The sequence below is a fragment of the Danio rerio genome, chromosome 3, assembly GCF_052040795.2.
Source record: "Danio rerio strain M-AB ecotype USA chromosome 3, GRCz13ab, whole genome shotgun sequence".
NCBI classification, from domain to species: Eukaryota; Metazoa; Chordata; class Actinopteri; order Cypriniformes; family Danionidae; genus Danio; species Danio rerio.
Genome location: NC_141023.1, coordinates 29,648,476 through 29,672,500, shown reverse-complemented (window position 1 = coordinate 29,672,500; position 24,025 = coordinate 29,648,476). Strand labels below are relative to the sequence as shown.

Below are 24,025 nucleotides of genomic sequence, written 5' to 3'. Positions count from 1 at the left end.
GAAAATTATAAGCTAAATTTGTCATTTTCAGTTTTTGGCTGAAAAAGAAAAAAAAAACTACCAAAAGTATAAGGTTGTAAAATTGCGATTTAACCATAGCGGTTTAAACTGTAGTTCTGCTCAATGACTAAAAAGGTTATCAGTATGATGGTGAAAAACTATTTTTCAAGTCAAAGTCATCATTCTGCAATCTTAAACCAAATACGGAATTAAGGGCAGTTATAAAAGCTAAAAATATGTGGAAGAGCAATGCTATTATGAGACTGTATTGCATTGCAATATTAGGCTTTTAAGTGTTAAAGTTGAATCAAATGTAATTGACAGAATACTTAATGAATTAAACGATTTAATAACAATATTTTGCTATGGTAACAACTGAATAAGTTACAAAATAATATCATTGATAATCACAATAAACGTACCCTGCTTAAATGTAAAATAAAGTTACTTGGGAGAGAGGAAGAGGGTCAAAGAACATAGAGTAGGGCCCAAAGAGAGAGGCAAATAACATTAGAGCCAGAGAAGAAAGGCTCTGACTAGAAAAGACCATAGCGGGAAAAGAGACAGAGCAAATGTTTCAATCCAATGTTGTCTCTTCCTTGACCATGTGGCCAAAGGTCAAATACTGAGACATTGAAACTGACCAATGAAAAGCTTCATCAGTAACCACACCATAAAACCCCCCAAATCCACACAGATCTTAGCCAGGCCCTGATCTTTATCAGCACTTTTGTCTTTGGAATCTGTATGGGCCTTTTTATTGGAAAGACGTGGTTTGCAATAAAAACGCATACATATGATAATATTCATCCTTTTCAAGTTATAAAAACCATAGTCACTGTGCTGTGAAAGGTGGCTGTAACACCAGACTTAGAACGCGCCCATTTATTTCAAAGTCTTGACCCATGCAAAAGTGGTTTGTTGCTACACCTACCTACCTACTAAGTTGAGCACGCTATTAAACTAGCTTGCAGAGACACAATGGTCAAAGTTTAAAATAGTTCAATATTCTGCTCTGTGGATATTCTGTTCATGTACACACATAAACGTATTGATTCAAGAACCATATATGAAGACCAGAAGAGCAAATCTGCTCAAATTAAACTTGCTAAACATGACATTTCTATGTAGCACTACTCTATTTTATTGGAGTGTGTGGATTTTTATTTTTATGAGTTAAGTTATTAAGTTAAAATTGAAAGGTTTTATAAAATTAATTTATAATATTTAATAAAATAATAAATATTTATTGCAATACATTTTTGGTTTTCAGCCAAGTGTATACATCTTTTTTAGTTTTGGCACAGAAATGTAATTTCGGTGAATCCCTAGTGAAAAGACCTGATTTTAGGAGTGGATCTTTTTAAAATTTGTCTGTAAATGGCCTATGTTTTAATTGGCTAATATAATTTTATAGGAAACAGCATAAATGCCCTATTGCTACTGCAATCTCCCACTCCAATAGTGTTTTGACAACATTATTAATGTTAAATTGTCATTCATAAACATATTGAAAATATTAACCTGCATATTTGTTGCAACTAACCAATTTAGTTGTCAACAAAATTACACTGTGCCTCGTTTACAAAACTGCCTGATTGCTGACAAATGGTTAAAATTAATCATGTAAACCTTTTTTAATCATGAAACAAAAAAAAAACATAATTTTTTTTCCTAAAGTCCTTACGGTTTAGCTTTTCAGTTGAGCAGATGTGCCAAAGTAAAAGTTCCTTGATTAGGTTAAGTCCTTGATTAAATGAATGCTTTGTTAATAACATGGGCATTGAATCTTGCAGGGTGTATTAATGGAACGAAGACCTCTTATATGTTAAAAGATCAAGGCAGCTTTGATTTTGCTTGTCATGACCTTTTTAATCGAGTTTTCGGCTCTGTCCAGGGTATTGTTCCATATCTGCGGAAGGAAGTGTGGAAGTTCTTACTAGGGTTTTACCCATGGAACAGCACGACTAAAGAGAGAGAGGACATCCTTATGGTGAAAACGTAAGCTGAGCGTGTTTTTTTCTGTATAAGATCACAAGACATAAAGATGACAATATGTACATGGTGCATTTATTTCTTTAACCCAGAGTAAGCTATTTGCACCAATTGTGGTTTCCTGTGTCATTAATGTTCTCATTATATATTCAAATCTAAGCTTAGCACAGGATATGGACACTCCTGTTTAAATTCAGTTTTTTGTTGTTGTTGTGTTTGCTCACCAGTGCTTTTTTAATTGATTTAAGTAAAGTAAAAACTGCTATTATTACAGTCTAGAATAAACATTTGTTTTCTATTTAAACATCACTTCAAAAAGTATTTTGGCCAAAGCTGGATTTTCAGCATCTTTAGTCACATTTTCAGTCTCATGATCTTTCAGAAATCATGACAATATTGGCTGTGCGGTTTATATTTTAATATTTTATATTTAAGACAGCATTTAAAAAAAACAGCATTTCAATGTAAAGTTTTTGTAGTTGTTGTTGTTGTTTGTAATTTTTGAATGGTAGTGTACATTCATAAATTTACCACTTTGTATATACAGGGATATAACAGAAATTATACTTTAATTTCAAAGTTTTGATGAATCTACCATAATCAATTATGTATTAGTAATCTGATCATGGTTATTTGAACACTATATTATATTATATTATATTATATTATATTATATTATATTATATTATATTATATTATATTATATTATATTATATTATATTAGATTAGATTAGATTAGATTAGATTATAGTTTGTTATAATAGTTTGTTTCTTCTGGGTGCTCCGGTTTTCCCCACAGTTATAAGACATGCACTAGGTGAATTGTATAAACTAAATTTGCCGTAGTGTATGTGTGTAAATGCAAGTGTATTGGTGTTTCCCAGTGCTGGGTTGCAGCTGGAAGGGCATTTACTGCGTAACGCATATCCTGGATAATTTGGCTGTTCATTGCGCTGTGGCATCCCCTGATTAATAAAGGGACTAAGTCGAAAAGAAAGAAAGAAATGTTATGTTATGTTGTTATATTATAGTTTGTTAATATATTATATTATATTATATTATATTATATTATATTATATTATTATATTATATTATATTGTTATAAATTCGGTATAAATGTAAAGATCAGGATAAACAAAAAGAGAAATAAAGTTGAGAGTTAAAAGTTTTTTTCTCCATGTATACCAAACATTGTTTAACATAAACAATTTGTCTCAATGTATAAACATTTAGCATACAAAATTTTTTAATTAGTTTATAAATAAGTTTATTTGGTACATAACGTTATACTGTGGTGTGAGCAAAAAAATGTGAATCACAATTATTTGGCCATTAATCAGCACAAAATTAATAATTTTAATCTACTATATGCTAAATATGAGCAAAAAATTATAATCGACTTGACTAATAATACAGTGTCTACCTGCTTTTCGCACACACTTGAGCACCACTGAAGTTATTCTTTATACTTTTTTATTTGATCATGTTTACATTAGTTGTTTTCCACTGCAGGGATGAGTATTTCAGGATGAAGGTTCAGTGGAAATCAGTGAGTGAAGAGCAGGAGATGAGAAACTCTCTTTTCAGAGGATACCGGAGTCTCATTGGTATGTTCAGCGATGTGACTGATTTTCTAATAACTCTTGTTGTGACCTATGCCTTATTAACCGCTGCTCTCTAATTGGACAGAACGGGATGTGAATCGAACCGACAGACACAACTCCTTCTTCTCTGGGAATGAGAACCCAGGACTAACACTGCTCCATGATGTGTTGATGACGTACTGCATGTACAATTTTGATCTAGGTAGGAGCAAGTGATTTGTTGTTGTAATTCCATCTGCTCACCACTAGAGAATGCTGCAATCTCTCTTTATGGCTTTTTAACTTGCCTTTCAGGTTATGTTCAAGGGATGAGTGATCTCCTGTCTCCTCTGCTCTTTGTTACCCAGAATGAGGTGGAGTCCTTCTGGTGCTTGACAGGTTTTATGGATCTTGTGGTCAGTTTACGCTCTAGTTTTCTGATTAGGGATGGGTTTCGATTTAGATATCAAGAGTAGATTTTGACTCACAATCTCTTGATTCAGTTTAATCCTTGATTCGATCCTAGTTTTGATTCAGTTATTATACATTAAATACAAATGCTACTGATATTTTGAACACTACTTCTACAGCATGGGTACTATAAAGCAGAACACACTTTTATTAAAGATGTATGGAATGAATAGTCAAAGAAAATGATACAACTTTAAAATACGTATAGGGCTGTGCAATACGATGATATTTATATCGTATGGACAGATTAAAGTCTGTCATTTTATATTATGCTCTTTCATTTATTTTGTCGTCTTGTAAAATACATTTTTGTACAGTAATGCTCATATATTTTATATGAGCGCAATATTACAGTGGATTCAGGCAGAAACATCATAAGGAATTTGCAATCTTGAAAGTATAATGTTTATATTTTCCATATATTAGTTTTTATTTTTATGTTAGAGCTATAATCATTCATTTTTTTTTTAAAAAAGGCGCTTTTAGATTTTATTAATGTTTATTTTAAATTTCTGTGTTTTAATTCAACATTTGCCCAGAAGTTCTAAATCAGAGATGGCCAAAATACACCCATTTGGCCCACCATCCCATCTGAGAGAAGATCATACAGATCGTGATTTCTAATTTGATGCGACCTTTTTGTATGTTTTAATGCTTTTTAAAATTATTTTATTTGGAGCAAATGGAAATAAAATGCTTCAATTGAATGTTGTAAATAAAAAATAAAAAAATGTAACTACTGTCACTCAACAGATAGAGGCAGAAGACATCTGCGAGCAAATCAAAGCAAAAACTGAGCAAATAAATCAATTAGATTTTGTTTTTACTGTAATAAGTTCATTATTAAATTTCAAAAAACATATTGTACTAGTTAATATAAAGCAATGTTTAGTCATTTTAAACATTAATAAATAACATAGGAAATTACCAATAGCAACTATATTTACCTTCGGCCCACTAGCCTCAATCAAGTTTGGCTTTTGGCCGTTCATAATAAAAAGTTTGGGCACGCCTGTTTTAAAAAAACTCAATTGTAATCACATATGAAGGAGTATATTTACAAAATTTCATATGAGATTTGTATTATATCACTCAACCATACCATTACTCACACGAACAAGCTGTTTATTTTATATTTAAAAAATTGGCATGTTCAGAAAAGCTTCTGTCATTTTGAGTCGGTCATTTTTAATAATTGCTGTCAAAACAGTTGTTACCAGTGGAAATCACTATTTCTGATAAACAATGAATGCTGATTTATAATTGCCGCTTTTCATATTTTGGCAAGACCTAATGACTTCCCTGTTGGTCAACTAACCCATTGTGTTCTGATTTGCCTGCTGCCTGCAGTATATGTTCTCCTCTCTTATTGATCACAATGTGTGATGTTGTATACAGTGCTCAGCATATATGAGTGCACCCCATTTTGAAAATGAATATTTTTATCCATTTCCCAGTGAATGCAGATAATAAATATTGGTTCATTTAAACAAAACAGATTTATTAAACAGATATATTTATTAAAATAATATTTTACTCACAAAACATCTTTAGAAATTGAAAGATAATACTAATACATTCATGCAAAATTGTACTTTTATTTATTTATTTATTTTTTTTGCTATTTTTGAAAATGTTATTTATTATTTTCCCTTAATATATAAATTTGGGCTACTAATTTTTGAACCATTATTGTAAGTTATTTTGTTAGATTAGCGCCAGATTTGGCTTCAGTGCTGACTAAACTGATGTATATGCACAAATAGAATATTGTAAAGCTTCCTATAGTAAATTACAATTTAAATGAGAGATTTGTGCTGGCTGTATATATGCTGAGCACTGTACCAGTCCCCAACAACCATTTGCTGTAGGCCCTAAAAAAGCAGATTCTCTGAAAGAAAATATCTTCCTTTCTATTAAACTTTGAGAACCAAATATTTGCAGATGTTTTTTTAATGCTCAAACAGCATCATTGCACAGGAACTGAAGCAACAAAATGAATCAAATCCTAATCAAGAACTATTCAGATGATAAAGAATCAAATCTTTCTGTCTTTAGCACCAGAACTTTGAGGAGTCCCAGGAGGCCATGAAACAGCAGCTCCTTCAGCTCAGCCTCCTGCTGAGAGCACTCGACCCAGAGCTGTGTGACTACCTAGGTAAACACACACACACACATTCACTATGTTTGATCTTTTTAGGCTCATGCAGCGTGACATGGGTGGTTTCATGTTACTGTTTTCTTCTCTCAGACTCTCAGGACAGCGGTTCACTTTGTTTCTGTTTCCGGTGGTTACTAATTTGGTTCAAGAGAGAGTTCTCTTTTGAAGACATCTTGAGTTTGTGGGAGGTAAGATAAGAAAAACAAGTTGTTGTTTTTTGTCTATAAAGTATGCATAAAGTAACATGAATTTTCTGTGACGAGGTTTAAGTTACACAACAAATCATTTCATCATCATCACAGAGAATACAACACATTATAAATGTTAAATTAGGCAAGTGTTTCTGTCTCTTTTGATCTGAGATGATGTCACTATTCTGTTGTTTATAGGAACTGCACAAGTGATGTGATCTTATCAAGTGTTTTTTTCTTATTCCAATGAATAATTCATTTCAATTAAATCATGTTTTCATAACATTTATAATTAATTTGAATTAAACTGATCTATGTAAACTCAGGGTGTCTGCGAGGTCTTAAAAAGTATTAAAAGTTAATAAATCAATGTAGAGAGATTTTAGGCCCTTAAAGTATTAAAAAGTCTTAAATAACTATTTTGCAAGGCATTAAATTTGATATAGTTTTTGATTTTGCAATGTATGGTTGTATGCTAAAGTTTGCCTGAACTAAATCTGTGAATGATGCTGTGTAGTTTATGAAATCAATAAAATCCTGCTAGATTTGACATCATGTTGCTTTGTTTACTGCAGCAACCAAGGCAACACCAATATCTCTGCAGTTCTATAGGCGCCAACCTGCTGATTAAGATAGATTTAATTGATTTTTATACAGCATATGAATAATGTTTAAGTTTTGAGTTTTGGATTAGTTTCTTACATTAATAATTTGTAAATATACTGTAAGTTAAAGGAGGTGGGAAGCGCAGCATTTTATATAGATTTATTAGTTAAGTTCGGAGATATAACTTATTTATCTTAGGAGTTTCCCTGAATGAAACGGTAAAAGTAAACATTTCCATGAAAACCTGAATAAAGGCATAAACACATTAAGGGGGTTTATTTTCTGAAATTTGTATTAAAATCTGTGCTGTTTGTGTTGTACAACGTATATTTAGAAGGATTTTATGCAAAGTATAAATATTGAAAAGAGGAAAAACAGTAAATCATTGCATGAATGCTGTAAAGTTTAAATCATTTTCCTTTAAAAACGTGTGAAGGTCATGTGACCATCAGGAAGAACTCGGCATCTCATTTCTCACAGGATGCATTATCTGTTCTCATGGTCTTCCGAGTTTGTACTTCTGAAGTTACTTGGCAAGAACAGTTTTCATAAAGGACACAAGTCCGTTCTCTGCGTTCTTGGAATTGAGAATTGTGATTATTCGCAATTGATTGTGTTTTCATGCCTAAAAAAAATGAAAGCACAGAACAGATTCATATTTAAGAGCAAGCGTCATCCCCTGGTGGTTCGGCATTATGGGTTGCGGTTAGGGAGGATTGGCTCTTTATTGTGTATTGCCAACCTTCATAGAACGATAAAAAAATATGTGAGAAATTTAAGAAAACACCTTCACAGAATGATAGCGGGATAGAACTGTAAAATACGGTAGAATCCCAGGAAAAAGGGAGGGTTGACGGGTATGATTTTGGGTGCCTTGCCTTTTTTTTTATTTTTTTATTTTTTTAAGTTTTTTGCCTTTTTTTAAATGTCATATTTACGTTTTGTTTTTCTTGGTTAACATTTAGCTGTTAGTTGACACTGCTTCTAATGTGTTGCAGGTATTGTGGACTCGTCTGCCTTGTGAAAACTTTCACTTACTCATGGCCTGCTCCATTCTCGAGTCCCAAAAAGAGGAGCTGATTGGTTCAAACCATGATTTTAACTCTATACTAAAAGTATGTGTGGAAGTGTTTTAGCCTATTGAATTAAACAGAGCCTTGAACATCGCATGCATAGTGAATGATTTGTTTGATTCTCTGTGTACTTACAGCACATTAATGAGCTGACCATGAAGCTGGATCTGCAGTCAGTACTGTGTGGAGCAGAAGCTATTTATTTGCAGCTGACACACTGCAAGGTGAGATGGGACAGATACAGTATGAATGAAAAATAACTGTGGGCATGCATTTTACCTAAGAGGGCTTTTGACAATACACTAAAAGGGATAGTTCTCCCAAAAGTAAAAATGCACTCTGTCTCAAGTGGTTGCAAACCTTTATGACTTTCTTTTTTTTTTTTGTTTAACACAAGAACATATTTTGAAGAATGTTTGAAGAATTATTTCTTCCATTTTTCATTAATAAAAAATATCTATTTAAATAGAAATAATTGACCCAGGTCCAACTGTTAGTCCAGACTATTCATAAACTGACTTTTCACACTGTTTATTTATATTTAAACTCAAGCCTCCTTTCCACTGCACATGACAAACGACAAGCGACAGACCGGAAGTCATTCATTTCCAATGGAGAGTATCATCTCTGTATGCAGAAAATTCGGATCCAAATTGAACTGCGGATCCGTTGAAATACTTGAACTCCTGCGAGTAGACGTATGCAACCAGCCGACCGGATGTGATGTATTTCAGTGTTGTCCAAGTAGGTCCGTGCACACGAGATGAGAAATGGGAGTTTTTTCCTTATTTTTTGAATAAGAAAAATGAAAAAAACATTTCTATTCTTAAATGGGTGGTAATAATTTTTTTCAAAATATTTTTTTATGTTGTCCTCTCATTCCCTCCAAAATTTTTATTGGTCTATGAGTTTTTAGGATTCATTCGTTTATTCATTCAACTATGGTGAACACACAGAGAATAAAGCCTCTTGTTTTTGCACTCTTACTTCGGACAATGCGAGAACAGCTTCTCTCCTATGGTGCATTACACCACTAAAAATTATGTGTGACTGCCACAAGGGGGCGTATTCCAACAGTCGCATCCAAATCAAGTGTGCAGTGGAAAGGCGGCTTTAGCAGGGCCTGCAGCACAAACATGGCTCTGTTCACACGGTACTGTGATGTCATAATTTTCAAAAAGTGGTGTTCTGCTTGTTGACATTGTGTTACGGTCATGGTTTTATCTACTAAATTTAAAATCTATATTAAGAGGTGGAGATCTTCTGCCTGCTCCCGCAAAGTTTTATTTTGCACCCGACTGCTCTCTCTGTATATTTAGCCTTTATTCACCTGCTGCCCACCTCACCCGGTTTTCTACCTGCCCCAACTGTTCCCGTTAAAATTAAATCAAGTTTCCAAAATCTCACATTTAAATTGAGTATTTCCAAAAAAAGAGAGAGATACCAGTAAAACTGTAGGGTGTCCAAGGATTGTAGACCAGTTTTGTTTGCCTCTTTGTGATAAGACATGAGTGCCGCCTGAGGTTCCAGTCTTGTGACTGCTAAAGGGTAAAACTTTAAGGTATTATCATATTGCGCAAAGGGTATTTTCTTTCTTAAAGACTTCCATACATCAGACTTGAGTGATGTAAGGCACCCCCTGCTCGGGGGTAGCTCAAATATATTGTCAGTGCTCTTTGGGTAAGGGAATCATCAAAACAACAACAAAAATCAGTCCAAGGCACTCAAAATGGGAAAAAATTAAAAGCCTTTATTCACATGATTAATTCTTAAAAGAAAAAACCTACGCGTTTCGGCAAGGAACTGTCTTCATCAGGGTCACAATGATCATGTGCGTCTAGAGTTTCTTTTGAGTGCTACGATCACATGACTCATTTAAATATCTCAACAACATTCAAATAACATAACAAACAGGGTCAACCATCATCATTAATTCAGCATTGATAGAGAGGGACATATATATGCATATATACATACACAGAGATACAGATGCATAAATAAAGTATGTATAGAACCAATTCCCACTCTGTTTTCTGCTTTGTGTGCAGGAATTATCTCCAAAAGTACAGGAAGTTCTTGGTTTGCGCATCCCATCAGGCTCATCTGAACAGAGTCCAGACTCTGAGGCTTGTGAAATGGACACTCTACTCTCTCATTCACAGGCCAGAGGAGCCACGTCCTGCCAGCCTTTTAACGGGCACACACCACAGCGCCCGCCTCCCACGTACCCATAATCCCTGAAGAAAGCCTGATCCAACTGAATGAGAAAAAAAATTATGATTAATGTGATGAATGTAATCCAGAGGTTGAAATCTAGACAGTTTTATACTGTAATTTGCAAAGAAGGGCTGAGTATTTTGGACTATGGGCATTGCTTATAGTGTGAGCGTTATTGTTCCAGTTATATAGCTCATATTTTATCTGGAAATATTTTATGCATTTCTGAGTGCTGGATATCTAATCGTTTGATTCACTACTTGCAGTACCCAATGCTATGGTATTCTTTATGTAATATATGATGATGTGTATTAAGTTCTGTCGAATTTTCTGCCTTTTTTTTCCACTCTCTGTATTGTTACACTGTGTGTCCGCTTCAAGTTATGCTATGCACTACCATTCTGCATGCGATGTAGCGGGAGCTACTTCATATTACTTCTATTGTTAGTTTTTAACATTTAAGCTCTTTCATAAGGTGAAAGCAACTAAAATAAAATATTTAAATGTAGTACCTGCTCTTTTAAATTTGAGATTTTTTTATTTGCGATTTTTTTTGAAATTTCAAATTTTCCAAACATAGCAAACAGTGTGAAGATAGATATTCCTTGTGTGGTTAATCATGGAATAATGAAATGAAAATTAGAGTGGCCGTCTAACTAATGACGCATTGTGATTGACTGTGGGATAAAGGGGTGGATTGAGAGGATTGTGTCACACACTGAGGAAGGCATTGTGCCGAAATGTTTGTCTTTAAATTACCTGAAGAATGTCAAAAGAAAAAAAAAACAGTACGAAGCAATTACTTGAGTGTGAATCATTACCTTTAAAATAAAAACATAACAAACAACCCTTAAAAAAATCAAATAAAAAAATATGCAACAACATTTAACTCAAAAGATTTAGTTTTTTGTCAAGTGTCTTTTTAGTGCTTACTTTAACCCCATTATGTTGGTTCAAAATTATTAAGATTAGGTGCATTCAATCTTGACATAGGCAAACTGGATAAAACAAGCTTGTCCTGTTGGCATTTTGTTATAAAACATTACTATTGTTCTTTATTAAATGTAGATTTTAATCTTCATGATGATCAATTTTATAAATCACATTCAAATATACATTTTTTATTTTATTAAGACCAAATATTAAGTTTTTAATATTTGCAACCTCTATTGGTGTTATTATTATCTTCACAATGCCTTAAAAATGGGGATCAAAAGCTAATGTGACCCTTTGATTCTGTAACCCCACAGATTTGGCATTACATCAGCATTTTCATTCACATAAAAAATCATGTTCATTTCAATTTCTGTTCGATTAATTATTATTAAATCACTTTAAACAAGAATAATAATAACATTTGTTTTGAAAATCTAAAATGCACATCAATTTAAATGATCTTTATCCATAATAAACACTGAAGGAAAGCTTTATTTGTTACTTTATAAGACTTATTAAATTCCTAATACCGTTTTAAACTACTGGTCACATTTAATAACATGGTGTCCTTGTTACATTATAATTTGTGACTAATATTGTTTATCAGCAGATTCAGAACTCACTTTTATGTGTACAGTGAGGGAATTAAGTGTTTTTTTTCTGGGAATAATATTTCTGAAGGAGCTGTTGACTTTGAATTGAACCAGATTTTAGTAAAAACCCAAAGAATGCACACACATAAAAAAGTAAATGTAAACAAATCTGTGTGTAATAACAATGGAATGACACAAGGAGAAAGTACTGAACTACTGAAATGTATTTAAAACTTTATATAAAAATCTTTTTAGTGATGGCAGTTCAAAGGCGACTGCCATACATGGAGAATGAAGTCACAGTGTCAGGTGTGAGTTTTTTTCACTGACATTAAATGGAGTGTAAAAAACTTGATGGTTCTGTGGGTCTCATCTATCAAATCTGGTCTTTATTTTGTATCTCCTTGGATTCAAGTAAGATAATTGGCTGGGCCATTCTACAGCTTGATTTTCTTTCTCTGAAAGCATTTGAGAGTTTCCTTGGCTGTGTTTTGGATCATTGTCTTGCTGAAATGTCCACCCTGGCTTTATCCTTATCATCCTGCTAATGTAGATGTTGGACTGAAGCAGCTGATATTACTTTACAATGAGCAGAGGGTTGCTGAAGAACTACTGAGAGATTTCAGCTGCTGTCTGGGCTTTCACTGACTTTCTACAGCTCCCTTTCTTCATGTGTTCAATACCTTTTCCTGTGGCATTTCATTTTATTGCACATAACTTCATTTTTAAACTAATCAGATTTGTTTTCTTTTCATATATGGATTTATTTGGTTGTTACCAACATCTGTTGGAAATTTCGATTCAATTGCACCTTTAGAAATATGTTTTCTGAAAAAAAAAATGATGGCGTGTTGAATACTTATTTCACCCACTGTATATGTTAAATATATTTTATGTTCAGCTCTGAAAACTGGACTGACTCTGTTTCAATTTACTTTAATCTTTTATGTGAAGCAGCTTTGACACAATCTACATTGTAAAAGCGCTATAGAAATAAAGATGAATTAAAATGTATTATTATTATTATTATTATTATTATTACTGCTATTACACTCAGTTTTATTTTTTTATGTAACTGATTAATTAGTTTTATGTCCAAACCAATGATTAGCAAAAAATGTTCAATTAATGAACCAGAAAATCCTTTCATTTAACCTTCAACATATGTTTGGTCAAACCGTGTAATTTATGTCTGGCACAGAGCTAAATGGCTCGAACACAAACACACACACATTCACACACTCCATCAGCAGGTGTCTGACTGAGGTTAAAAGATCAGGCTAAACGGGGTCACTGTTGCCCACTGTCCTGCCAAATGAGCTGGAAAATGAGGGGTGGAGAAACACGCCTCCTTCTCACCGTCCCGTTCACTGCTCTTTCTGCAGCTCTTCCTCCTCTTTTCTCTGTCTTTCTCTTTCCCACTGTGTTTCTTTGAATACAGCTGCAGCGTATGAATTTAACATGGCACTTAAACAGCCCTGCGATCTGCCACCCTGCTTTGTCTCAAACACAAACACACACTTTTAGGCTGAAACTCATCTTGTCTGTTTTTTTACGGCTGGCATGACCTCCCTTTACTCAGGGACAGAAGAAGAATAGAGGAGCGTCTCATTCAAACTCAATCTGCTGCGAGTTAAGCTCTAGTTTTCAAGAGCTCAGATGCTTTAAGAAGCTCTGAGTGAAGTCAGTCTTTGTGCGTTTGAGAACTTCATCAGTTTTTAGAGGGTTATTGTTGTGTGATTGTGGTACTTCAGCCAATATACTGCAAATCTTTGGCCTGAGAAAGAGTTTTGTCAGTCTCCTGATGTTTCCACATGGTTCTGTCTTTTTAATGAAATTTATTATTACACAAATGATGGAGAGACGAATGTGCTGTTGAAGAAACTTACGCCATCACTTCCCTGCTGAAAGCCATAACTTCTGCTACAAATACCATGAAAAATGACAAACTATCAAATTTTAGCCATTAAAACCAGTATACTTGAATTGTTTATAGTCTGTTTTGTGACATATTCAATTGGGAGTTATTGGTTTTAACAAGCCACACATAAAGCAAAAAAAGTAGAGGAAAAGCTTATTTCCATTATCCAATAGAATTTCCATTACAACCATTAAAGTCATCCCACATTTTTAATGATGGCAGATTTGCAGTATACTGTATAAAGGAGTAAACACTTTGGTTTGGGATTATTTGACGTTGTAATTAGCAATAATGATAGGTTGTTGTTTTTTTAACGTATTCATAAGCTAGCAAAAATGATAGGCCTGTTTGACTGAGCAATAGTCAAGTGATAGATGGGCTCTGTTCACCAACAGACTCTGGACTCAAATAATACATTTGTGGATGTGGCCATCAAATTTAAAACTCTGAGGGTTGCATATAGGATGGCCACAAAAGTGTCTGCTAAATCAATGGTTCCCAATTACAGTCCCAGCCCCACCCTGCACACTTTGTATGTGTTCCTTACTTAACACACCTGATTCAGATCATCAGCTCGTTTACAGAGAGATCTATAAATTGATCTTTGTGTGTCAAATAAGAAAGACATACAAAATCGTGTAGGACGAGGGGGTCCTGATAACCAAATTGGGAAACACTATTTTTTTCTGGGGGACTTGAATGAGTCTTTTTAATGCTGAAATTGTTCTTAATATATGTATGTATGTATGTATGTGTGTGTGTGTGTGTGTGTGTGTGTGTGTGTGTGTGTGTGTGTGTGTGTGTGTGTGTGTGTGTGTGTGTGTGTGTGTGTATATATATATATATATATATATATATATATATATATATATATATATATATATATATATATATATATATATATATATATATATATATATCAGAGCAGCAGAAGTTGTTCTGTAACCTTTCCCAGCCTTGTGCCTCGAGACAATCCTGTCTCGGAGGTCTACAGGCAATTCTTTTGTCTTCATGCTTGGTTTTTGCTTTGACATGCACTGTCAACCCTGGGACCTTATATAGACAGGTGTTTGCCTTTTCAAATCATGTCCAATCAACTGAATTCACCACAGCTGAACTCCAATTAAGCTGCTGAAACATCTTAAGAATGATCAGTGGAAACAGAATGTACCTGAGCTCAATTTAGAGCTTCCCGGCAAAGGCTGTGATGGATGTGGATGTGATTTTTCAGGTTTTTTATTTTTTAATAAGTTTGCAACAATTTCACATTTTTTACATTGTCATTATGGGGTATTGTGTGTAGAATTTTGAACAATATTTTGAACCTAGAAGATGAAAATAGCTGATAACAGCTCAAAATCTGTGAAAATCTCAAAAAAAGTACTGGAGGGTTTCTTGAACCTTTAACCGAATCATCGTAGAGAGGCCATTCAATTGAACTTTAAGCTTAATACTAATATATATTAATATCTTTATGGCAAAGACAAAAGAAATTAGTTGTTAAATCTGTTATGGTGAAAATATGTTGGAATAAAATGTAAATACAAGATAAAAGATTTTTTTTTTTCCACAATGATGCCTCATCATCTTTTGAGAGAAACCTGTATCATTTTCAGTAAAAGAAATTTGTTTTTAAAATGCTGGTTGAATAAATCAACTTTAAGTCAGAATATGCCTGTGGGAATTAATAATTGTGGGTTTGACTCTGCAAAAAAAGAACATTTAATTTTTACAGGAGAGCGAATAATTTTGCCTTGGTGAAATGAACTTTGTATGCCCCTATTTTTTTTACATCTATAAAACCTCACTGTCTGCACCTGTAGACATGTTGACAAACCCAGTCGTGTGTTCTCCACTTAATTTTATCCCGTTGTGACAGTGAGGGCCATCCAGGAGTCGAGTGTGAGCGTGTGTGTGAAGTGTGTGTGTGAGTGAGTGGGAGCAGAAGGCCAGGCACTGGTGTCTGACAGTGATTTGTAAAGAGAGACAATACGCCTCATTGACCTGCCGGCTCCACTGTCTGTTGCACATACCTCACCCAGCCCTCCCATGAGTCCCAGCGCTCTTTAAACAGGACACCAGATTGCCATGGGCACAGGGAGGGGCTCGGTGCTGGATGGCCAGAATGGGACACTAGTTGCTTTGACAATGAGATTCCACAGAAAACACAGGAGGGGGTCGATTAGGTGGCACGTGAGTAAGTGTGACTTCAGAGCCACTTAAACAAAAGTGGCGCACTCTCCGCTTCTGCACATCGGCCACAGTCTCTGTCCTGCACTGCTGTATCATGTTTCAAAACTGCTTCTCCATCTGCTCTCAACCTCATGTCATTTCAGACCCTGAAAATCAGGTGTTCAAGTGGTCAGGTTCATCCTCATTACTTATTCTAGACAAGACAAGTTAACGTTTTTTATTTATTTTCTCTTTTTGAATAAAAAGAGCACTCGTTTTTCCTTTACATCTACTGCTAAAAACAGAATATTGCTTGTTTTAATGTTGGTATATATGCTTTATTTGCTGTACTTTTTTTATTAATAAGGAACTAAATTGAAACTTTTAAACCCAGATTGAGCTTTTTTGAATCCCTAGTGGTTTTGTGAATTGGTGAAAAGCCAAAAAATATTGAAATCACATGATTATGAGGTTAGTTTTGATTAAATGAACTACTTTTGTTAAAAAAAAAAAACTGACAGAAAATCTCAGAGGATATGTTAAGTAAGGTCAGAAGCACTTACTAAATGTTTTGAAATTTGTAATAAATGGTGAGTGAAAGCAAGTGCTTATCTTTTGAATGTTGATCTTATTATCAAATTATTTAATTATATTCATTACATTTGGACAATAACCAAAAATCCTGTACATTATATGGGTCAAAATGATGGTTTCTCTTTTATGCCAAACACAATTAGATTATTAAGTAGATCTATACTGTAAATAAAAAAACTCAAACATTTTTAATTTAAAACATTCAACTTTAAAGGTTTTAAAGATTTTCTCATTATTTTATGCTGCATAAATAAGCAGCTTTTATATTATTTAAAAATCTAAATTTCAAATAATTGACACTCATGACTTTGTTTTATGAAACTTATGAATGATGCTTTTCCACAAATACAGTTTTATCAAAGAAAAGAAAATTAGGTTATTAGCCATTTATATACTCTCAGAAATAAAGTTACACGACCTGCGACTGGGTAACTTTTAAAAACTGTTGTTATTGTTGCAATTTTATTTGTATAGTTGTAATTATTATCTGTATATTTATTATTTGTAAAACAACCTAATGGGTACATATTGGTACCTGTAAAATTCAAGAGATACATTTTTGTACTTCCAGGTTCAAGTTTTCAACTTTAAGGTATCCCTGGACCTTGTATACGCAGTGGTCAAGAGAGCTTAACGTGCTTCAATTTAAGAAAACACATGCAATTACAAAAAATCCCAGCAAATTAAGAAAGGATCTTCATCTGTTTGACAGACCACGTGCTGCAAATCCTCACAATGCAAACACATAAAAAAAATGAGCTACGATTTCTCACAACGCAAGCAAATTACAAAAATGTGCTGCATTTTCTCACAGCACTTGCAAAACAATGGAACACAATGGAAATGTTTCATGGGGACCCAAAAACATGACAGACGTCTCTGTGTTGTGACTATCGCTCAGTGAAGTTGTAGAAAGGTGAGTTTTTGTTTGTAATTTTTGTTTGTAATTAAATTTTATTGTATTGTATTTTAACATCCTAATTCCCTTGTCTAAAGTGTTTTCTTAGCCTAAATAACCATAATCTAATAGCCAGGTCTATCACAAAAATGTGTTTGCATTCTGAGGATTTGCAGCCCATGTACTGTCCAACGGATGAAGAACTTTTCTCAATTTGCTGACGCTTTTTGTAATTGCACGTTTTCCTAAATTGCAGCATGTTAAGCTCTCTCGACTACTGTAATTGAAATATGTACACTTTTTTAGAGTTACTGCCCAGTGCAGCTTTTCTTTACTTCTGAGAGTGTATATAAAAAGATAAAGAAAATGTACTAAAATGTGTTTAAATTATACAGTTGAGGTCAGAATTATTAGCCCCCCTTTGATTTTTTTTCTTTTTTTAAATATTTCTAAGATGATGTTTAACAGAGCAAGGAAATTTTCACAGTATGTCTGATAATATTTTTTTCTTCCAGAGAAAGTCTTATTTGTTTTATTTTATCTAGAACAAAAGCAGTTTAATTTTTTAAAAGCCATTTTAAGGTCAAACTTATTAGCCCCTTTAAGCTAAATTTTTCCGATAATCTTCAGAACAAACCATCATTATACAGTAACTTTCCTAATTACCCTAACCTGCCTAGTTAACCTTATTAACTTAGTTAAGCCTTTAAATGTCACTTTAAGCTGTATAGAAGTGTCTTGAAAGTATCTAGTAAAATATTATTTACTGTCATTCATGGCAAAGATAAAATAATCCAGTTATTAGACATAAGTTATTAAAACCATTATGTTTAGAAATGTGATTTAAAAAAAAAAATCTCTTTATTAAACATAAATTGGGGAAAAAATAAACAGGGGGGCTAATAATGCAGGGGGGCTAATAATTCTGACTTCACTGTATTTCTTTTATTGTGACTAAATGGGTTAGATGCTAAGCTTTTGATCCATTTTTTCAAAAGAGGGTTGAATTATACAGCTAATGAGGGATGTAATGAAAAAATTGGAATTGGAGAAATTCAGCTTCTCTCTTAAAAAGAAAGAAGACAAATTCTATAAAATCTGGCAACCTTTCATGGATTATTTTAAAAACATTAATTCTGCAGGATTCTGCAAACAGATAGTTAGTGTTTTGTTTTTAATTTTTTATTTATTTTATTAGTATTATGTTTCCTTTTTGTAATTTTTTTCTTATTTTATTAATATATTATCACTATACTTCTGGACGTGTTTATATATTGCATGTTTTATTGTCAATTGATGCGTTAATGTTTGTTGGACCAAATTTGTAAATTATTGTGTTTGAATGTCTAAAAAACAACTTAAAAAAAGAGGGTTGTATATCATTTCAATATAATGTCAAAATTGTCTTATGAGCTCACAGTTTTCGAGGGATACAGACATGTTTCACACTCACATTTTCAACCATTGACTTCCACAGATTTTTTTCTCACTGTATATGTCAATGGCTTTCAGATTGCAACATTTTTCAAAATATCTTCTTTTTGCGTGCAACATTTAAAAAAAAAAAAAAACTTAAACATGTCTGGAACAAGGGTGAGCAAATGGTGAGTAATCTTTCTTTTTGCTGAACTATCACTTTAAAACCTCACTTGACACATAGAGGCATAAATACAGTCCAGCATCTTTATCTGATACCCTTCACAGTCAACAAGCAGCCACATCTTATTGTTATTCATTCCCATTGTCAGAGCGCAGTGATGACCTCTTTCTCTCTTTCTCTGTGTTTTCTTGGCTCTCTGACGGTGACAAGCTGTTGTTGTGTCCCTCTGGGCGTCTCCCTCTCTCTCTCTCTTTTTCTCTCTCTCCACCTGTTGATGCCATTGTTAATCCGTCAGCATTGTGGCCTTTTCTTTTTAAACTCCGCTCATTTTACACACCCCTCTTTTATTCTTCACTTTCTCACTTTATTGGCCACCAGTCCCCCTTTCAGTCAGGGCACATATATAAGCCATCGCGAAGAGAGAAGAAGACAGAACAACACAAGACACACGTGCAACAGGACACATTGAAACTTGAGCACTTTAGGACAGACTTGAGTGTTGGAGCAGTGATGTCTGTGTCTCTGTGGTGCGAGGAGGACTCTGGTCGGGACAGGACTCACCAGGCTTCAGTGCGAGCCCCCTGGGACCCCAGCGCTTCGGGACAGAGGGTCATTCAGAGGCTCCTGCAGTCAGAGGAGAGGTACTTGCCGTCCTCGCTCTACATCTCACTGGTCCAGAGAGAGCCACAGCGCAGAGAGGAGCTGGCCAAATGGACAATGGAGGTAGTGTTTAGATATCATAAACCAAAACCTGGAGCAATGCAAAAAACATGCTGGATACACTGAAAAATGCCGAGTTCCACATAATTGATGTGTGCTGAGACAACAGGAATAAATTTAATTAAATTAGTAGTTTTTTTTATTTTATTTTTTTTTACAAATTTAAGTGGATTGAACATCAAACAATTCTATGTTACATGTTGTTGCAAAAAATATATAAAAAATTAAGAATTTTGTTGTTTCAGGTAGTTTGAACAAACAGCATTTTTTTTTGAGTGGACACCTTAATTGGGGACAACTTAATTGTTTTATGTTCAGTCCACTTTAAATTTGTAGAAAGTATTAAGTAACTTAATCGAATTGAGTTGAGACAACATGAAAAAATTGTGTGGAGCATTTTTACAGCGTTTCAAGATGTGAAATAAGGTGTTTGTGTTTAATATACAGTGCTATGTTTGAAGTATAGGGTCTGAAAGTTTTTACAAAAAGTGGTTTAGGGCAGAGTTATTATTATTATTAATATAGCTAGACTAAAATTATAAAGCTAAAATAATATTTGTTTTTTGAAACAACTAAATTTCGCCTGAATGTAAAAATACAAATACTTTTACAAAGTATTATAATAATATTAAAATTTTATACAATATTAGACATCAAAATGTTTGTATTTTTTGTTTAAAACGAAAAAAAAACTACACATAATAAAACCAAGTTTTACAAATTTATTTTGAAAAACAAATATAAAGTTTAAATTTCATAATTGTTTATAACAACACTGGTTCAAGGTTCACAGGTTTATGGAGACCTAAAAGAAGTTTTATCATTGCAATATGAAAATTTATGAATCTTAGTTCAAAGTGCAAACTAATCTTAACTACAACAAATTTTGATTTTAATAATTTTAGTAGATATTATTTAATGGAACTGAGGAAAACTAACAATAAAAAGCTGAAGTAACAAATATGGATGAACACAAAATAAACGTCAGAGTCAGAACCAAGGATAAACAAATACTTGAAACATTAACAAATACAAGCAGCAGCATTTTAAGTTAATCTCTGTTTACGGTAAATCATTAATAATTTAAATATAAAAACAAAAACAAAACTTTCAAAAAATTTAATAGATTTTTTTATTTTAAATGTTTATTTGTTAAATAATAATGTTCATTATTTACATAGTTTTTATTTTTAATGATTAAGATAAGAAAAATGCTAAAATAGATTTTGAATAGTGTTTCAAATATTTTTGTCTATTTTCATTCATTCATTCATTCATAAATGCATTTGTTTATACAGTTAACAATTCAAAGGCGTTCAAAATCAGGAACTTGGCTTTCATCATATGGATAAAAAAATACATTTTGATGTTTGGGTAATTTTCTGACAACTTCATATAAGGGATATTAAGCATTTGGGAATGTCTTTGTATGTTTGTGACTGTAGTTGAAATGTTGCTCTGGTATGTTTTAGGTGTGCTGTGAATGTGACTGTGACGAGTCTGTGTTTCCTTTGGCTGTCTCTCTGCTGGACCGCTACCTATCAGCCACTCTATCTCTGCCCGTCTCTCCGTCATGTCTGGCTGCTGCCTGTATCCTGTTGGCCTCTAAAGTGACAGAGAGCGACACAGTCAGTGCTGATACTCTCTGTGCAGCAGCCGAGTACGACTTTCTGTCAGCAAACCTGAGGGTGAGGCCTTTTTCTGAAAAATCCTTAAAGCATTAAAGCTTACAAAACCAGGCTCAATATTTGCCAAAAAGGACAACAAATACTTAAAAAAATACACAATTAAAACAAAATTAATATTATGTCAGTAAATAAATACACGATAAATACATTTGGTGCATCATCCTCCTTAAGGAAATGGAGCGTGTGGTTTTGGCAACTCTGCGCTGGGATGTGTTGGCGGTGACCCCACAGGACTTCATCCCGCTCTTCCTACGGACTCTCGGCGAGCTCCGGGACGGGGACGGGCACACCGGGGACTTTCTGACAACCATGCGGCGCCACGGGGACACTCTGGTTGCCATGTGTGTGTGCGACTCGCGCTTTCTGGGGACTCCGCCGTCACTGGTGGCCGCGGCCGCACTCAACTCCGCCCTGCGGGGATTAAGAGCCCGGAGCGCGGGAGAGATGAGCCTCATGACCGCTGCCCTCGCCACACTCTGCCAGACAGATGTGGTAAGCTCTACTGCATCGATGAAGAATGTCGGGCCGTTTTACTTAATATGTAAAACCTATGTTTTCACATGTGTCTTATCTTTCCCAGACTAGTTTACTAGTGCTTGTAGATAAAGTGGGCCTATATTTTCCATAATAAAGGGATAGTTCACTCAAAAATGAATAGGCCTATTCTATTAATAATTACTCTCCATTTGCTTGTTCCAAACCTAGTTTAGTTTCTTCCGTCTGTTTAACACAAACACACACACACACATATATATATATATATATATATATATATATATATATATATATATATATATATATATATATATATTTTTTTTTTTTTTAACTAACCTACAACCAATAACTTCCATAGTAATTGTTTTTGGAAGCAGGTTTCCAGCATTTTTCAAAGTATCTTCTTTTGTGTTCAGCAAGAGAAAGAAACTGGAAAGGTTTAAAACCTCTTCAGAGTAGTGAGTCTCTTTCATTTTTGTGTGAACTATCCCTAAATGGGCTATCTTGGGCTTATTCTTGCGGTAAAGCCTTTATACTAGGCCTTACCTATTCATTGGCTATTATTCTTTTGTTACTGATCAAGATACCACACTAGTATCTTTTACAAAGGCCTATTGGTCCTTTTTATGTAATATTAGGCTATTTATTTGTCCAATATTAATACTTCATTCATTTTCTTTCAGCTTAGTCCCTTTATTTATCAGGGATCACCACAGCGGAATGAACCGCCAACTTATCCAGCATAGGTTTTACACAGCGGATACTAATACTTATGTATTAGAAATTTTAGCTCAGTTATCTATTAGATATCTTAATAGTACTAAATGTGACTTTGACTATTTGTCGGCTTGTTACAAATTTCAGTGTGGCTCTGTTTTTATTGAGTAGTTAGTCACTAACATAATCAGCAGTTTCTAATGAATAACTACTAGTGTCTGTTTAATAAGTTAATAATTACATACTCTCTAATTAATTAGTGCCAGCATTTTTGAAGTTACTAAAGCATTTATTCTTCATTAACTTGTCAAAAAAGTTTGAGATTCTTTCTTCTGGTTATTACAAAAGAAGTTATTTTGTAAAATGTTGGAAATCAGTAACCATTGATATCCATAGTTTTTCCTACAATGGATGTTAAAAGTTACCAGATTTTAACTTTTTTCAAAATAACTTATTTTGTCTTCAACAGAAAAAAAACTAAACAATAATGAGTAAATAATAAGTAAACAAAAAAATTGGGGTGAACTATCCCTTTAATCTAAAGAAATTGGTACTAGTAGCATGAACACAGATACCATCAGGGTCTGTAGATTGTAAAACAGCTTGCCATAATAATCTAAGGTAGTATATCTACTTGTGAGTCTGAGAAAGTGATTGTTGTGATTTGTGAATGCTAAAATGTTTCTGATTCTGCCTACAGGCGCTGCTGCAGTGCTGCACGGAGCTGATAGACGGCGCTCTCAGAGAGAGACTGAGAACTGGAGCACAGGAGCAGAAAGATGGAGACATTGAAGAAGAAGAAAGAGCCAGCACTCCCACAGACCTGAGAGAAATAGACTTTTAAAACGCGGTTCATTCATCACTCGTATATTTATTGCCTTTTATTTATCAGTGAAACTGATTTAAGCATATTTGTTTTGTAACTTCTGAAGTGATCTAATTTATAAAATGTTTTATTTATTTGTTTGTGGGATTACTATTTACTTGTGCCATATTTATTACTTTTGTTGCCATAACTGTGACTTTTTATGTAATTCAGGTTTATCCTTTTCACTTTATGTATTGCATTTCTATGTGTTATAGTTTATTTATTTTCATGTTATTTATTGTGTGGTGCATTTTTATACTTAATTTATTTTGCTTGTCAGTGTTTCAGCCTGTTTGTAATCAAAGTGTTGGGTAAAACAAAACAAATGAAGATCTATTTTTTGATGTAATTAAAATAAAGTGTATATGTTTGCCACTATTGTGGTGCATGTGTTAGTGTCCATTAGTTATAGGACTAAAAGAACAAATGAAAGAAGCAAAATGTCTTTTTAATCAGTGTTTCTCGACCACGTTCATGGAGGGCCACCAACACTGCATGTTTTAGATAACTCCTTTGTCTGTCACAC

At 33.8% G+C, this 24,025-nt stretch overlaps 2 protein-coding genes across 2 annotated transcripts in view; both read left to right on the top strand.

Moving 5' to 3' along the window:
* The window catches only part of tbc1d17 (TBC1 domain family, member 17), an 18,467-nt gene extending 7,662 nt beyond the window's left edge, over positions 1-10,805 (top strand). The window contains 9 exon segments of the mRNA NM_001024394.2: positions 1,898-2,001; positions 3,508-3,602; positions 3,685-3,801; positions 3,894-3,994; positions 6,108-6,207; positions 6,301-6,398; positions 8,006-8,122; positions 8,218-8,304; positions 10,129-10,805. Coding sequence (NP_001019565.2) covers positions 1,898-2,001; positions 3,508-3,602; positions 3,685-3,801; positions 3,894-3,994; positions 6,108-6,207; positions 6,301-6,398; positions 8,006-8,122; positions 8,218-8,304; positions 10,129-10,314 — 1,005 coding nt within the window. The 3' untranslated portion in view covers positions 10,315-10,805.
* Positions 10,806-19,442: 8,637 nt separating this feature from the next.
* ccndx (cyclin Dx) lies at positions 19,443-23,875 on the top strand. The gene is given in 4 exon segments (NM_001172398.2): positions 19,443-19,734; positions 21,204-21,419; positions 21,591-21,911; positions 23,332-23,875. Coding segments are annotated over 4 exon segments (894 nt in total). The 5' UTR covers positions 19,443-19,521; the 3' UTR covers positions 23,476-23,875.
* Positions 23,876-24,025: the final 150 nt, after the last annotated feature.